The sequence below is a fragment of the Tachyglossus aculeatus genome, chromosome Y4, assembly GCF_015852505.1.
Source record: "Tachyglossus aculeatus isolate mTacAcu1 chromosome Y4, mTacAcu1.pri, whole genome shotgun sequence".
Classification (NCBI taxonomy): Eukaryota; Metazoa; Chordata; class Mammalia; order Monotremata; family Tachyglossidae; genus Tachyglossus; species Tachyglossus aculeatus.
This window is the reverse complement of record NC_052096.1, coordinates 12,430,973-12,447,677: the sequence shown is the minus strand read 5'-3', so window position 1 is coordinate 12,447,677 and position 16,705 is coordinate 12,430,973. Positions and strand designations below refer to the sequence as shown.

At 53.9% G+C, this 16,705-nt stretch overlaps 1 protein-coding gene across 4 annotated transcripts in view; it reads left to right on the top strand.

Moving 5' to 3' along the window:
- ADAM15 (ADAM metallopeptidase domain 15) overlaps positions 1 to 16,705 on the top strand; it is a 60,006-nt gene that overhangs the window by 1,188 nt on the left and 42,113 nt on the right. For all 4 annotated transcript variants that reach the window (XM_038768737.1, XM_038768736.1, XM_038768735.1 and 1 more), the window contains exons 2-11: positions 2,939 to 3,030; positions 4,600 to 4,676; positions 4,785 to 4,863; positions 4,973 to 5,049; positions 5,135 to 5,294; positions 7,863 to 7,940; positions 9,196 to 9,264; positions 9,352 to 9,512; positions 16,235 to 16,319; positions 16,428 to 16,576. In XM_038768737.1, coding sequence (XP_038624665.1) covers positions 2,939 to 3,030; positions 4,600 to 4,676; positions 4,785 to 4,863; positions 4,973 to 5,049; positions 5,135 to 5,294; positions 7,863 to 7,940; positions 9,196 to 9,264; positions 9,352 to 9,512; positions 16,235 to 16,319; positions 16,428 to 16,576 — 1,027 coding nt within the window. The remainder of the gene's footprint in view (positions 1 to 2,938; positions 3,031 to 4,599; positions 4,677 to 4,784; positions 4,864 to 4,972; positions 5,050 to 5,134; positions 5,295 to 7,862; positions 7,941 to 9,195; positions 9,265 to 9,351; positions 9,513 to 16,234; positions 16,320 to 16,427; positions 16,577 to 16,705) is intronic.

Here is a 16,705-nt window from a genome sequence, read left to right as displayed (position 1 = left end):
TGGGAAGTACAAGTTGGCAACATAGAGAGACGGTCCTTACTCAACAGTGGGCTCTGGGCCTCAGTGACCTCATCTGGAAAATGGGGATGGAGCCCGGGAGCCCCACATGGGACAACCTGATCACCTTGTATCCCCCTCCCCAGCGCTTAGAACAGTGCTTGGCACATAGTAAGCGCTTAACAAATGCCATCATTATTATTATTCAAGGTCAGGTCCCCCCCCCCCCCCGCCTTTCTTGTCCCCCTAAATCGCTCCCTTCTCTCTTTTCATTCATTCATTTAATCGTATTTAGTGCTAATAAAGTAATAACAATAATAATGGCATTTTTATTAAGCGCTTCCTACGCGCAAAGCACTGTTCTAAGCGCTGGGGGGGTTCCAAGGTGATCAGGTTGTCCCACGGTAGGGGGGGGGCTCACAGTCTTCACCCCCATTTTACAGATGAGGGAACTGAGGCACAGAGAAGTTGTGACTCGCCCAAGGTCACACAGCCGACAATTGGCGGAGCCGGGATTTGAACCGTGACCCCTGACTCCAAAGCCCGGGCTCTTTCCACTGAGGGCATTGGGTAAGCGCTTACTATGTGCCCAGCACTGTTTTAAGCGCTGGGGGGGGGGGGGGATGCAAGATGATCAGGTTGTCCCCCGTGGGGCTCACAGTCTTCATCCCCATTTTAATAATAATAATGTTGGTATTTGTTAAGCACTGTGTGCCAAGCATTCATTCATTCATTCATTCAATCATATTTATTGAGCGTTTACTGTGTGCAGAGCACTGTACTAAGCGCTTGGGAAGGACAAGTTGGCAACATCTAGAGACAGTCCCTACCCAACGACGGGCTCACAGTCTAGAAGCCCTGTTCTAAGCGCTGGGGGGGATACAGGGACATCAGGTTGTCCCCCCGTGGGGCTCCCAGTCTTCATCCCCGTTTGACAGATGAGGAAACTGAGGCCCAGAGAAGTGAAGCGACTTGCCCCAAGTCACCCAGCTGACACTAATAACACTAATGATGGTATTTATTTAGCGCTTACTATGTGCCCAGCACTGTTCTAAGCGCTGAGGGGGGATACAAGGGCATCAGGTTGTCCCCCCGTGGGGCTCCCAGTCTTCATCCCCGTTTGACAGAGGAGGGAACTGAGGCCCAGAGAAGTGAAGCGACTTTCCCCAAGTCACCCAGCTGACACTAACAATACTAATGATGGCATTTGTTAAGCGCTTACTATGTGCCCAGCACTGTTCTAAGCGCTGGTGGGGGGATACAAGGGCATCAGGTTGTCCCCCGTGGGGCTCCCAGTCTTCATCCCCGTTTGACAGAGGAGGGAACTGAGGCCCAGAAAAGTGAAGCGGAGCCGGGATTAGAACCCACGCCCTCTGACTCCCAAGCCCGGGCTCTTTCCACTGAGCCACGCTGCTTCTTATTGAGCGCTCCCTGTGTGCAGAGCACTGTACTAAGCGCTCGGGAAGCGCAAATCGGCCACAGATAGAGACAGTCCCTTCCCAACAATGGGCTCACAGTCTAGAAGGGGGAGACAGACGACAAAGCAGAAGAAGTAGACGGGCCTCAACACCATCAGAGGAAATTAAATTATAGCTATGGACACATCGTTGATAAAAATAGAGTAATAAATATATACACCCTCCCGCAACGTCACACCCCTTATGACCAGATCCGTCATTTTATTTATTTTTATCGGCGTCTGTTTACTTGGCGAAGCAGCGTGGCTCAAGCGGAATGAGCCCGGGCTTGGGGGTCAGAGGGCGTGGGTTCAAATCCCGATCCCTTTTAGACTGTGAGCCCACTGTTGGGTAGGGACTGTCCCTCTATGTTGCCCATTTGTACTTCCCAAGCTTAGTCCAGTGCTCTGCACATAGTAAGCGCTTAATAAATATGATTGATGATGACCCTGCCACTTGTCAGCTGGGTGGCCTTGGGCAAGTCACCTCACTTCTCCGGGCCTCAGTTCCCTCATCTGGAAAATGGGGATTAAAACCGGGAGCCCCCACCGTGGGACAACCGGATCACCCTGTCACCTCCCCAGTGCTTAGAACAGTGCTTTGCACATAGTAAGCGCTTAACAAATCCCATCATCATCATCACTCGTTCATTCAATCGTATTTATTGAGCGCTTACAGAGTGCGGAGCACTGTACTGTCCACTCATTCATTCCTTCAATTATTTATTGAGAAGCAGCGTGGCTCAGTGGAAAGAGCCCGGGCTTTGGAGTCAGAGATCATGGGTTCGAATTCCGCCTCCGCCAACGTGTCTGCTGTGTGACCTTGGGCAAGTCACTCCACTTCTCGGAGCCTCAGTTCCCTCATCTGTAAAATGGGGATGATGACTGTGAGCCCCCCGTGGGACAACCTGATCACCTTGTAATCCCCCCCCAGCGCTTAGAACAGTGCTTTGCACATAGAAAGCGCTTTATTATTATTATTGAGCGCTTACTGAGTGTAGAGCAATGCATTCATTCCGTGACCTTGGGCGAGTCACTTCTCTGGGCCTCAGTTCCCCCATCTGTCAAATGGGGATGAAGACTGGGACCCCCCCGGGGGACAACCTGATCACCTTGCAACCTCCCCAGCGCTTAGAACGGTGCTTGGCACTATCATAGTAAGCGCTTAACAAGTACTATTATTATTATTATTATTATTATTATTATTATTATTATTATTATTATTCTGGGCCGTGAGCTGCTAGACTGTCAGCCCTTTAGGGTCAGGGCCTGTGTATTGCTGAGCGCTTAGCCCAGTGCTGTGCACGCTGTAGGCGCTCGGTGGGGCCGCTGGGACGGCTGGATGAATGAAGGCAGGGCGGGGAGGGGGCGGAGGGGCTGCAGGGTCCCGGGGTGGGGAGGGGGCCGGTGGGGGGCCGCTGGCCGGCCGCTGTCCGGCCGCTGGCCGGTGTCCTGGGTCCGGTGTGCTGACGGCGGCCCTCGCAGGGGGGCAGCGGCCGGAGCGGAGCCCGCAGGGACAAACCACCCCCGTGGTTTTGCGGGGCAACGAGACGGTCAGCCTGAAGGACGCCCTCCGGGTGAGACCCCCAGGACCCCACCCTCTCCCCCAGGACCCTTCCCACCCCAGGACCCTTCCTTCCCTCCCCAGGACCCTTCCCTCCCTAGGACCCTCCCTTCCCCCCAGGACCCTCCCTTCCCTCCCCAGGACCCTCCCTTCCCTCCCCAGGATCCTCCCTTCCCCCCAGGACCTTCCTCTGTCCCCCAGGACCCTCTGCCCCCCAGGACCCTCCCCTCCCAGGACTCACCCCCCCCCCCCCCAGGACCCTCCCCTGCCTCCCCAGGACTCTCCCCTCCCCGCCAGGATCCTTCCCTCCCCAGGACTCTTCCCCCCCAGGACCCTCCCTCCCCTCTCTCCCCAGGACTCTCCGCTCCCCCCCAGGACCTTTCCCTCCCCAGGCCCCTCCCCTCCCTCCTCTCCCCCCCAGGATCCTTCCCCAGGATTCTTCCTCCCCCCCCCCTCAGGCCCCTCCCCTCCCCCCCCAGGATTCTTCCCTCCCCAGGCCCCTCCCCCCCAGGACTCTCCCCTCCCCCCCAGGACCCTTCCTTCCCCAGGATTCTTCCCTCCCCCCCCAGGACCCTTTTCTCCCCAGGACCCTCCCCTCCCCAGGACCCTTCCTTCCCCAGGACCCTTCCCCCCCCCCCCCCCCCCGCCAGGACTCTCCCCTTTCCCCCCAGGACCCTCCCCGCTCCAGGACCCTTCCTTCCCCAGGATTCTTCCCTCCACCCCAGGACCCTTCCTTCCCCAGGATTCTTCCCTCCCCCCCAGGACCCTTTTCTCCCCAGGACCCTTCCTTCCCCAGGACTCTCTGCTCCCCCCCCAGGACCCTCCCCCTCCCCAGGACCCTTCCTTCCCCAGAATCCTTCCCCCCCCAGGACCCTCCCCACCCTCCTCTCCCCCCCAGGATCCTTCCCCCCAGGACCTTCCCCCCCTCAGGACCCTGCCCTCCCCCCCAGGACCCTTCCCAGGGCCCTTCCTTCCCCAGGACTCTCCCCTCCCCCCCAGGACCCTTCCCCCCCCAAGGGCCCTCCCTCCCTCCTCTCACCCCAGGATCCTTCCCCCCAGGACCCTCCCCTCCCCCCCAGGATCCTTCCCTCCCTAGGACTCATCCCCCCCAGGACCCTCCCCTGCCTCCCCAGGACCCTCCCCTCCCTTCCCAGGACTCTCCCCTCCCCCCCAGGACCCCCCGCCAAAACCCCTCCCTCCCTCCCCCCCCCACCCCCCCCAGGCCTCCCCTCTGGCACCCCCACCCCCGCCCGGCTCCCCCCCCCCCCCTGCCCCCGGCCGGTTGGGCGGCCCCGGTTTGGCACTGAGTCACAGGAAGGGCCGGGGAGCGGTGACCGGCGGCCCTCCGCCCACCCCCACCCCCGACCCCCCTCCCGGTTTCCTCCCGGGCCAGGAAGCCGAGGGGGCGGCCGGGGGGGTGGAAGGGAAAGAACGGGCCCCTCCGCCCCCCAGAACAATGCTCTGCACCCAGGCCCGCTTCCTGCGCCCCAGGGAGCCCCCCACCCCCACTTGGCACCCCCCACAACCCCAGGGCCGGGCACCCCCCCCCCCGGGGTGACCCTGCCCGGGACCCCCCAAACAGCAGGGGCCACCCCCCACCCTGCGGATCGCCCTGGAGCTGGCAGGCCTCGACCACGTGCTGGACCTTCGAAGGAACGAGTGAGAAGGCGGGGCGGGGGCCGGGCACCGGGGCGGGCGCGGGGCCCCGAGGCTGGCATCCCCAGGCCGGGCGCTCACCTCACCCCCTTCCTCCCGTCGCGCCTCCAGGGTTCTGCTCCCGGGACCCCCGGCTCTGGTGTGGCCCCGTTGGGCCGGATCCCGCCACCCCCGGGACGGGCACGGCCTGGTGAGTAGGGGGCGAGGGGGCGGTGGGCACCAGTCGAGGCCGCCCTGGGGACGCGGGACGCCCCAGAGACCTGCCAGGGGCCCGGCCTACCCTGTACCCACCTTCGCAGGACAACTGCTGCTATCACGGGGCCGTGCTGGGCCGCCCGGACTCCTGGGCCTCCGTCTGCACCTGCTCCGGGCTCAGGTACGCGAGGCGCCGCCGGGGCGGCGGGGTCGCGGGGGGCCCGGCGGCCCCCAGGCCCCCACCGCTGCCCGCTTCTCCGCCGCAGGGGACTGGTGGCGTTGACCCCGGGGGTCAGCTTGGCCCTGGAGCCGACGGCGGGAAGGCCGGACGACCCCGTCCGGGTCACACCGACCGGCAACCTCCGCCTCGCCGGGGGAGCCTGTGCCACGCGCCCACCGCCTCCCGGGCCGCAGCCCGCGCCACGGGTAAGGGGCAGCCTCGCCCGGTGGGTAGTGCCCAGCCTGGAAATCCCGAGGTCGCCGGTTCTAATCCCGACTCCGCCATTCCTCCGCTGGGTGACCCGGGGACAGTCACTTCACATCCTCCGTCTCCCCCTTCTAGACTGTGAGCCCACAGTCTGTTGGGTAGGGACCGTCTCTAGATACTAATGGCATTTATTAAGTGCTTACTGTGTGCAAAGCACTGTTCTAAGCACTGGGGAGGTTACAAGGTGATCAGGGTGTCCCGTGGGGGCTCACAGTCTTCATCAGTTTACAGATGAGGTAACTGAGGCACAGAGAAGTTAAGTGATTCGCCCAAAGTCAAACAGCTGACAGTTGGCAGAGCCGGGATTTGAACCCATGACCTCTGACTCCAAAGCCCGGGCTCTTTCCTCTGAGCCACGCTGCTTCTCTAGATGTTGCCAACTTGGACTTCCCAAGCGCTTAGTACAGTGGTCTGCACACAGTAAGCGCTCAATCAATACGATTGATTGATCCCCACTCGCCACTTGTCAGCTGTGTGACCGTGGGCAAGTCACTTACATATTTATTTTACTCATTTTATCTTAGTATATTTTGTTTTGTTCTCCATCTCCCCCTTCTAGACTGTGAGCCCGCTGTTGGGTAGGGACCGTCTCTAGATGTTGCCCACTTGGACTTCCCAAGCGCTTAGCACAGTGCTCTGCGCACAGTAAGCGCTCAATCAATACGATTGATTGATTGATCCCCACTCGCCACTTGTCAGCTGTGTGACTGTGAGCAAGTCTTACATATTTATTCTACTTATTTTATACTGTTAATATGTTTGGTCGCTTAGTACAGTGCTCTGCACACAGTAAGCGCTCGATAAATACGATTGATTGATCCTCACTCGCCACTTGTCAGCTGTGTGACTGTGGGCAAGTCACTTATTTATTCTACTTATTTTATCCTGTTAATGTGTTTGGTCGCTTAGTACAGTGCTCTGCACACAGTAAGCGCTCGATAAATACGATTGATTGATTGATTGATTAATCCCCACTCGCCACTTGTGAGTTGTGTGACTGAGGGCAAGTCACTTACATATTTATTCTACTTATTTTATCCTGTTACTATGTTTTGTTTTGTTGTCCGTCTCCCCCTTCTAGACTGTGAGCCCGCTGTTGGGTAGGGACCGTCTCTACATGTTGCCAACTTGGACTTCCCAAGTGCTTAGTACAGTGCTCTGCACACAGTAAGCGCTCAATCAATACGATTGATTGATTGATCCCCACTCGCCACTTGTCAGCTGTGTGACTGTGGGCAAGTCACTTACATATTTATTCTACTTATTTTATTGTATTAATATGTTTTGTTTTGTCGTCTGTCTCCCCCTTCTAGACTGTGAGCCCGCTGTTGGGTAAGGACCTTCTCTAGATGTTGCCAACTTGGACTTCCCAACCGCTTAGTCCAGTGCTCTGCACACCGTAAGCGCTCAATAAATACGATTGATTGATTGATTGAGTCAGAGGTTATGGGTTCGAATCCCAGCTCTGCTGTTTTGTCAGCTGGGTGACTTTGGGCAAGTCACTTCTCTGCGCCTCAGTTACCGCATCTGTAAAATGGGGATAAATAATAATGATGGCATTTATTAAGCGCTCACTTGGAAAGTACAATTTGGCAACAGATAGACAATCCCTGCCCACAACAGGCTCACAGTCTAGAAGTGGGGAGACAGACAACAAAACCAAACAAGTGGACAGGCCTCAGTAGCATCAATGTGAATAAATAGAATTATATTAGCATTATTATCATTATTACTGTGGAATTTGAGAAGCAGCGTGGCTCAGTGGAAAAGAGCCCGGGCTTTGGAGTCAGAGGTCATGGGTTCAAACCCCGGCTCCGCCAATTGTCAGCTGTGTGACTTTGGGCAAGTCACTTAACTTCTCTGTGCCTCAGTTACCTCATCTGTAATCAATCAATCAATCAATTGTATTTATTGAGCGCTTACTGTGTGCAGAGCACTGGACTAAGCGCTTGGGAAGTACAAGTTGGCAACATCTAGAGCCAGTCCCTACCCAACAGCGGGCTCACAGTCTAAAAGGGGGAGACAGAGAACAAAACCAAACATACTAACAAAATAAAATAAATAGACGGGGATAATAAATGGAGATTAAGACTGTGAGCCCCATGTGGGACAACCTGATCACCTTGTAACCTCCCCAGCGCTTAGAACAGTGCTTTGCACATAGTAAGCGCTTAATAAATGCCGTCATTATTATTATTATTATTAAGACCGTTAGCCCCATGTGGGACAGGCACTGTGTCCAACCTGATTCACTGGTGAGTGAGCGCTCAATACATATGATTGAGTAAATGGGAGTGAGGGGGAGAGGAGGGTCCTGGCTGGCGGGCAATCAATCAATCGTATTTATTGAGCGCTTACTGTGTGCAGAGCACTGTACTAAGCGCTTGGGAAGTCCAAGTTGGCAACATAGAGAGACGGTCCCTACCCAACAGTGGGTTCACAGTCTAAAAGGGGCAGGGGCGGTGCCCACCGGGCAGTGCCCACACCGGGCTTCTCCCTCTCCGCAGGGCAGACGGGCCGTGGCAGCGGAGCCGACGCCGGAGCCCAAGTTGGTGGAGCTGGTGATCGTGGCTGACCAGTCGGAGGTGAGCGGCCGGGGATGGGGGCAACCGGGCAGGGCCGGCCCCGTGCCCACCACCCTCACACCCCCTCAACCAATCAATCAATCAATCGTATTTATTGAGCGCTTACTGTGTGCAGAGCACTGTACTAGGCGCTTGGGAAGTGCAAGCTGGCAACATATAGAGCCAGTCCCTACCGAACAGTGGGCTCACAGTCTAAAAGGGGGAGACAGAGAACAAAACCAAACATACTAACAAAAGAATATAAATAGAATAGATATGTACAAGTAAAATAAATAGAGTAATAAATCTGTACATACATACATACAGGTGCTGTGGGGAAGGGAAGGAGGTAAGATGGGGGGGGATGGAGAGGGGGATGAGGGGGAGAGGAAGGAAGGGGCTCAGTCTGGGAAGGCCTCCTGGAAATCACTTCTGTCCAATCAATCAATCGTATTTATTGAGCGCTTACTGTGTGCAGAGCACTGTACTAGGCGCTTGGGAAGTGCAAGCTGGCAACATATTGAGCCAGTCCCTACCGAACAGTGGGCTCACAGTCTAAAAGGGGGAGATGGAGAACAAAACCAAACATACTAACAAAAGAAAATAAATAGAATAGATATGTACAAAGAAAATAAATAGAGTAATAAATATGTACATACATATATACAGGTGCTGTGGGGAAGGGAAGGAGGTAAGATGTGGGGGATGGAGAGGGGGACGAGGGGGAGAGGAAGGAAGGGGCTCAGTCTGGGAAGGCCTCCTGGAAATCACTTCTGTCCAATCAATCAATCAATCGTATTTATTGAGCACTTACTGTGTGCAGAGCACTGTACTAAGCTCTTGGGAAGTACAAATTGGCAACACATAGAGACAGTCCCTACCCAACAGTGGGCTCACAGTCTAAAAGGGGGAGACAGAGAACAAAACCAAACATACTAACAAAATAAAATAAATAGAATAGATATGTACCAGTAAAATAGAGTAATAGAGTAATAAATATAGAGTAATAGAGTATATAGTAATAGAGTAATAAATCTGTACAAACATATATCCATATATACAGGTGCTGTGGGGAAGGGAATTAGGTAAGACGGGCGGGATGGAGAGGGGGACGAGGGGGGAGAGGAAGGAAGGGGCTCAGTCTGGGAAGGCCTCCTGGAGGAGGTGAGCTCTCAGTAGGGCCTTGAAGGGAGGAAGAGAGCGAGCTGGGCGGATGGGCAGAGGGACTGGGGGAGGACGTGGGCCGGGGGTCGATGGCTCGCTGACTCGCTGCCAGGTCCAGCGCTACCCAGATGCCCAGCAGCTCCAGACCCGCATGTTGGAGGTGGCCAACCTGGTGGACGCGGTGAGTGTCGGGGGGCGAGGGGATGGGGCCTGGGGGGTCCCTGAGGCCCGCCTTGGCAAGCCCAGCCCCTCGCCCCCTCCCTGGCAGTTCTTCCGCCCGCTGGGGGTGCGGGTGGCCCTGGTGGGCATCGAGGCCTGGCGCGGCGCGACGCTGAGCCGGGACGCGGGCACCGCGCTGGACCGCTTCCTCCGCTGGCGCCGGACGGACCTGCTGCCCCGGCTGCCCCACGACAGTGCCCAGCTGGTCACGTGAGCCTCGCGACCCCCACTCACCCCCTCCATTTATTCAGTCATATTTATTGAGCGCTCCCTCGCAAGTCAATCAGGTTGGGCACAGTCCCTGTCCCACATGGGGCTAGCGCTCTTAATCCCAAATTCCATAGCAACAATGCTAATATAATTCTATTTATTCATATTGATGCTACTGGTGCCTGTCCATCATCATCAGTCGTATTTATTGAGCGCTTACTGTGTGCAGAGCACTGTACTAAGCGCTCGGGAAGTACAAATTGGCAACATATAGAGGCAGTCCCTACCCAACAGTGGGCTCACAGTCCACTTGTTTGGTTTTGTCGTCTGTCTCCCCCCTTCTACAACTGTGAGCCTGTTGTGAGCAGGGATTGTCTATCTGTTGCTAAATTGTACTTTCCAACTGCTTAGTACAGTGCTTTGCACACAGTAAGCGCTCAATAAATACGATTGACTGTGTGCCAGGACCCTCCTCTCCCCCTCACTCCCATTTATTCAATCATATTTATTGAGCGCTCACTGTGTGCCAGGACCCTCCTCTCCCCCTCACTCCCATTAATTCGATCATATTTATTGAGCGCTCACTCACAAGTGAATCAGGTTGGACACAGTCCCTGTCCCACATGGGGCTAACGCTCTTAATCCCAAATTCCATAGCAATAACGCTAACATAATTCTATTTATTTATATTGATACTACTGAGGCCTGTCCATTTGTTTGGTTTTGTTGTCTGTCTCCCCCCCTTCTCGACTGTGAGCCTGTTGTGAGCAGGGATTGTCTATCTGTTGCCAAATTGTACTTTCCAAGTGCTCAGTACAGTGCTTTGCACACAGTAAGCGCTCAATAAATACGATTGACTGACTGACTGGGTGCCAGGACCCTCCTCTCCCCCTCACTCCCATTTATTCAATCATATTTATTGAGCGCTCACTCACCAGTGAATCAGGTTGGACACAGTCCCTGTCCCACATGGCGCTAACACTCTTAATCCCAAATTCCGTAGCAATAACGCTAATATAATTCTATTTATTTATATTGATGCTACTGAGGCCTGTCCACTTGTTTGGTTTTGTTGTCTGTCTCCCCCCTTCTCGACTGTGAGCCTGTTGTGAGCAGGGATTGTCTGTCTGTTGCCAAATTGTACTTTCCAAGTGCTCAGTACAGTGCTTTGCACACAGTAAGCGATCAATAAATGCGATTGACTGACTGACTGTGTGCCAGGACCCTCCTCTCCCCCTCACTCCCATTAATTCAATCATATTTATTGAGCGCTCACTGTGTGCCAGGACCCTCCTCTCCCCCTCATTCCCATTTATTCGATCATATTTATTGAGCGCTCCCTCGCCAGTGAATCGGGTTGGACACAGTCCCTGTCCCACATGGGGCTAACACTCTTAATCCCAAATTCCATAGCAATAATGCTTATATAATTCTATTTATTCCTATTGATGCTACTGAGGCCTGTCCATTTGTTTGGTTTTGTTGTCTGTCTCCCCCCCTTCTCGACTGTGAGCCTGTTGTGAGCAGGGATTGTCTATCTGTTGCCAAATTGTACTTTCCAAGTGCTCAGTACAGTGCTTTGCACACAGTAAGCGCTCAATAAATACGATTGACTGACTGACTGGGTGCCAGGACCCTCCTCTCCCCCTCACTCCCATTTATTCAATCATATTTATTGAGCGCTCACTGTGTGCCAGGACCCTCCTCTCCCCCTCACTCCCATTTATTCGATCATATTTATTGAGCGCTCACTCACCAGTGAATCAGGTTGGACACAGTCCCTGTCCCACATGGGGCTAACACTCTTAATCCCAAATTCCATGGTAATAACGCTAATATAATTCTATTTATTCCTATTGATGCTACTGAAGCCTGTCCACTTGTTTGGTTTTGTTGTCTGTCTCCCCCCTTCTCGACTGTGAGCCTGTTGTGAGCAGGGATTGTCTATCTGTTGCCAAATTGTACTTTCCAAGTGCTCAGTACAGTGCTTTGCACACAGTAAGCGCTCAATAAATACGATTGACTGACTGACTGGGTGCCAGGACCCTCCTCTCCCCCCTCACTCCCATTAATTCAATCATATTTATTGAGCGCTCACTGTGTGCCAGGACCCTCCTCTCCCCCTCACTCCCATTTATTCGATCATATTTATTGAGCGCTCACTCACCAGTGAATCAGGTTGGACACAGTCCCTGTCCCACATGGGGCTAACACTCATAATCCCAAATTCCATAGTGATAATGCTAATATAATTCTATTTATTCCTATTGATACTACTGAGGCCTGTCCACTTGCTTGGTTTTGTTGTCTGTCTCCCCCCTTCTAGACTGTGAGCCTGTTGTGGGCAGGGATTGTCTACCTGTTGCCAAATTGTACTTTCCAAGTGCTCAGTACAGTGCTTTGCACACAGTAAGTGCTCAATAAATACAATTGACTTTGTGCCAGGACCCTCCTCTCCCCCTCACTCCCATTTATTCGATCATATTTATTGAGCGCTCACTCGCAAGTGAATCAGGTTGGACACAGTCCCTGTCCCACATGGGGCTAACACTCTTAATCCCAAATTCCATAGCGATAACGCTAATATAATTCTATTTATTTATATTGATGCTACCGAGGCCTGTCCATTTGTTTGGTTTTGTTGTCTGTCTCCCCCCTTCTCGACTGTGAGCCTGTTGTGAGCAGGGATTGTCTATCCGTTGCCAAATTGTACTTTCCGAGTGCTCAGTACAGTGCTTTGCACACAGTAAGCGCTCAATAAATACGATTGACTGTGTGCCAGGACCCTCCTCTCCCCCTCACTCCCATTTATTCGATCACATTTATTGAGCGCTCACTCACCAGTGAATCAGGTTGGACCCAGTCCCTGTCCCACATGGGGCTGACGCTCTTAATCCCAAATTCCATAGCGATAATGCTAATATAATTCTATTTATTCACATTGATGCTACTGAGGCCTGTCCACTTGCTTGGTTTTGTTGTCTGTCTCCCCCCTTCTCGACTGTGAGCCTGTTGTGAGCAGGGATTGTCTATCTGTTGCTAAATTGTACTTTCCAACTGCTTAGTACAGTGCTTTGCACACAGTAAGCGCTCAGTAAATACAATTGACTGACTGTGTGCCAGGACCCTCCTCTCCCCCTCACTCCCATTTATTCGATTATATTTATTGAGCACTCACTGTGTGCCAGGATCCTCCTCTCCCCCTCACTCCCATTTATTCAATATCATATTTACTGAGCGCTCACTCACCAGTGAATCAGGTTGGACACAGTCCCTGTCCCACATGGGGCTGACGCTCTTAATCCCAAATTCCATAGCGATAATGCTAATATAATTCTATTTATTCACATTGATGCTACTGAGGCCTGTCCACTTGCTTGGTTTTGTTGTCTGTCTCCCCCCTTCTCGACTGTGAGCCTGTTGTGAGCAGGGATTGTCTATCCGTTGCCAAATTGTACTTTCCGAGTGCTCAGTACAGTGCTTTGCACACAGTAAGCGCTCAATAAATACGATTGACTGTGTGCCAGGACCCTCCTCTCCCCCTCACTCCCATTTATTCAATCATATTTATTGAGCGCTCACTGTGTGCCAGGACCCTCCTCTCCCCCTCACTCCCATTTATTCGATCATATTTATTGAGCGCTCACTCACCAGTGAATCAGGTTGGACACAGTCCCTGTCCCACATGGGGCTGACGCTCTTAATCCCAAATTCCATAGCGATAATGCTAATATAATTCTATTTATTCACATTGATGCTACTGAGGCCTGTCCACTTGCTTGGTTTTGTTGTCTGTCTCCCCCCTTCTCGACTGTGAGCCTGTTGTGAGCAGGGATTGTCTATCTGTTGCTAAATTGTACTTTCCAACTGCTTAGTACAGTGCTTTGCACACAGTAAGCGCTCAGTAAATACAATTGACTGACTGTGTGCCAGGACCCTCCTCTCCCCCTCACTCCCATTTATTCGATTATATTTATTGAGCACTCACTGTGTGCCAGGATCCTCCTCTCCCCCTCACTCCCATTTATTCAATATCATATTTACTGAGCGCTCACTCACCAGTGAATCAGGTTGGACACAGTCCCTGTCCCACATGGGGCTACCACTCTTAATCCCAAATTCCTTAGTAATAATGCTAATATAATTCTATTTGTTCACATTGATGCTCTGATGCCTGTCCACTTGTTTGGTTTTGTTGTCTGTCTCTCCCCTTCTAGACTGTGAGCCTGTTGTGGGCAGGGATTGTCTATCTGTTGCCAAATTGTACTTTCCAAGTGCTCAGTACAGTGCTTTGCACACGGTAAGCGCTCAGTAAATACGATTGACTATGTGCCAGGATCCTCCTCTCCCCCTCACTCCCATTTATTCGATCATATTAATTGAGCGCTCCCTCTCCAGTGAATCAGGTTGGACACAGTCCCTGTCCCACATGGGGCTAACACTCTTAATCCCAAATTCCATAGCAATAATGCTAATATAATTCTATTTATTCCTATTGATGCTACTGAGGCCCGTCCACTTGTTTGGTTTTGTTGTCTGTCTCCCCACTTCTCGACTGTGAGCCTGTTGTGAGCAGGGATTGTCCATTTGTTGCCAAATTGTACTTTCCAAGTGCAAGTGCTTGATCAATCAATCAATCAATCGGGGAAGCAGCGTGGCTCAGTGGAAAGAGCCCGGGCTTTGGAGGCGGAGGTTGTGGGTTCGAATCCCGGCTCCGCCGCATTTCTGCTGGGTGACCCTGGGCAGGTCACTTCTGGGAGCCTCAGTGACCTCGTCTGGAAAATGGGGATGAGGGCTGTGAGCCCCACGTGGGACAACCCGATCACCTTGTATCCCGCCCCAGTGCTTAGAACGGTGCTTGGCACATAGTAAGCGCTTAACAAATGCCGTCATTATCAATCCCCCTTCTAGACTGTGAGCCCACTGTTGGGTAGGGACCGTCTCTAGATGTTGCCAACTTGGACTTCCCAAGCGCTTAGTCCAGTGCTCTGCACACAGTAAGCGCTCAATAAATACGATTGATTGATTGATTTATTGATTTCCACTGAGCCGCGGGCAGGCGAGGCGGGAGAGATGGAGGCCCAGTGAAGAGCCTGTACTTCCCTTGTACTTGTACAAGGAAGTACAAGAAGCCTTGGACTTCCCAAGCGCTTAGTCCAGTGCTCTGCACACAGTAAGCGCTCAATAAATATGATTGATTGATTGATTGATTTCCACTGAGCCGCAGGCGGGCGTCCCAGGCCAGACGGGGTGGGCGAGGCGGGAGAGATGGAGGCCCAGTGAAGAGCCTGTACTTCCCTTGTACAAGGAAGTACAAGAAGCCTTGGACTTCCCAAGCGCTTAGTCCAGTGCTCTGCACACAGTAAGCGCTCAATAAATACGATTGATTGATTGATTGATTCCCACTGAGCCGCGGGCGGGCGTCCCAGGCCAGACGGGGTAGGCGAGGCGGGAGAGATGGAGGCCCAGTGAAGAGCCTGTACGTCCCTTGTACTTGTACAAGGGAAGTACAAGAAGGCTTGGACTTCCCAAGCGCTTAGTCCAGTGCTCCGCACACAGTAAGCGCTCAATAAATACGATTGATTGATTGATTGGTTGATTCCCACTGAGCCGCGGGCGGGTGGGCGTCCCAGGCCAGACGGGGTGGGCAAGGCGGGAGAGATGGAGGCCCAGTGAAGAGCCTGTACTTCCCTTGTACAAGGAAGTACAAGAAGTCTTGTACTTCCCAAGTGCTTAGTCCAGTGCTCTGCACACAGTAAGCGCTCAATAAATACGATTGATTGATTGATTGATTTCCACTGAGCCGCGGGCGGGCGGGCGTCCCAGGCCAGACGGGGTGGGCGAGGCGGGAGAGATGGAGGCCCAGTGAAGAGCCTGTACTTCCCTTGTACAAGGATGTACAAGAAGTCTTGGACTTCCCAAGCGCTTAGTCCAGTGCTCCGCACACAGTAAGCGCTCAATAAATACGATTGATTGATTGATTGATTGATTCCCACTGAGCCGAGAGCGGGCGGCGTCCCAGGCCAGACGGGGTGGGCGAGGCGGGAGAGATGGAGGCCCAGTGAAGAGCCTGTACTTCCCTTGTACAAGGATGTACAATAAGTCTTGGACTTCCCAAGCGCTTAGTCCAGTGCTCCGCACACAGTAAGCGCTCAATAAATACGATTGATTGATTGATTGATTGATTCCCACTGAGCCGCGGGCGGGCGGGGGTCCCAGGCCAGACGGGGTGGGTGAGACGGGAGAGATGGAGGCCCAGTGAAGAGCCTGTACTTCCCTTGTCATCATCATCATCATCATCATCATCATCATCATCGTGGCTCAGTGGAAAGAGCCCGGGCTTGGGACTCAGAAGTCACGGGTTCGAATCCCGGCTCTGCCGCTTGCCAGCCGTGTGACTCTGGGCAAGTCACTTCACTTCTCTGTGCCTCAGTTACCTCATCTGGAAAATGGGGTTTAAGACTGTGAGTCCCACATGGGACAGCCTGATCACCTTGTATCCTCCCCAGCGCTTAGAACAGTGCTTGGCACATAGTAAGCGCTTAACAAATACCAAAATTATTATTATCATCATCATCATCAATCGTATTTATTGAGCGCTTACGGTCCTTCCCAAGCGCTTAGTCCAGTGCTCCGCACGCAGTGAGCGCTCGATCAATCCGATTGATTGGTTGATTGATTGATTGGGGCCCGCTGACCCGTCGCCCTCTCCCCCGCTGCAGGGCCGCCCCGTTCTCCGGCTCGGCCGTGGGCATGGCTGTGCAGGACTCCATCTGCTCCCCGGAGTTCTCGGGCGGCGTCAACGTGGTGAGAGACGCCCCCCGGCCCGCGCGCCCGCGCGTGCCCCCCCAGGAGGGCAGGGGTCCCTCCGCGCGGCCCCCCCCGCCGACGGCCCGCCCTCCCCTGTGCCCACAGGACCACTCGGTGAGCGTGCTGGGCCTGGCGTCCACTATGGCCCACGAGCTGGGCCACAGCCTGGGCCTCCCCCACGACCCCCCGGGAGAAGCCTGCCCGTGCCCGGACCGACCCCCGGCCAAAAGCTGCATCATGGAGGCCGCCACCGCGTGAGCCGGGCGGGACGGGGGGCGGCGGGCAGACGCACGGGGAGGCGCCGTTTAATCTTCATTTTCCAAAAAAACCCGCTTTTTCATCATCATCGTTGGGTAGGGACCGTCTCTAGATGTTGCCAACTT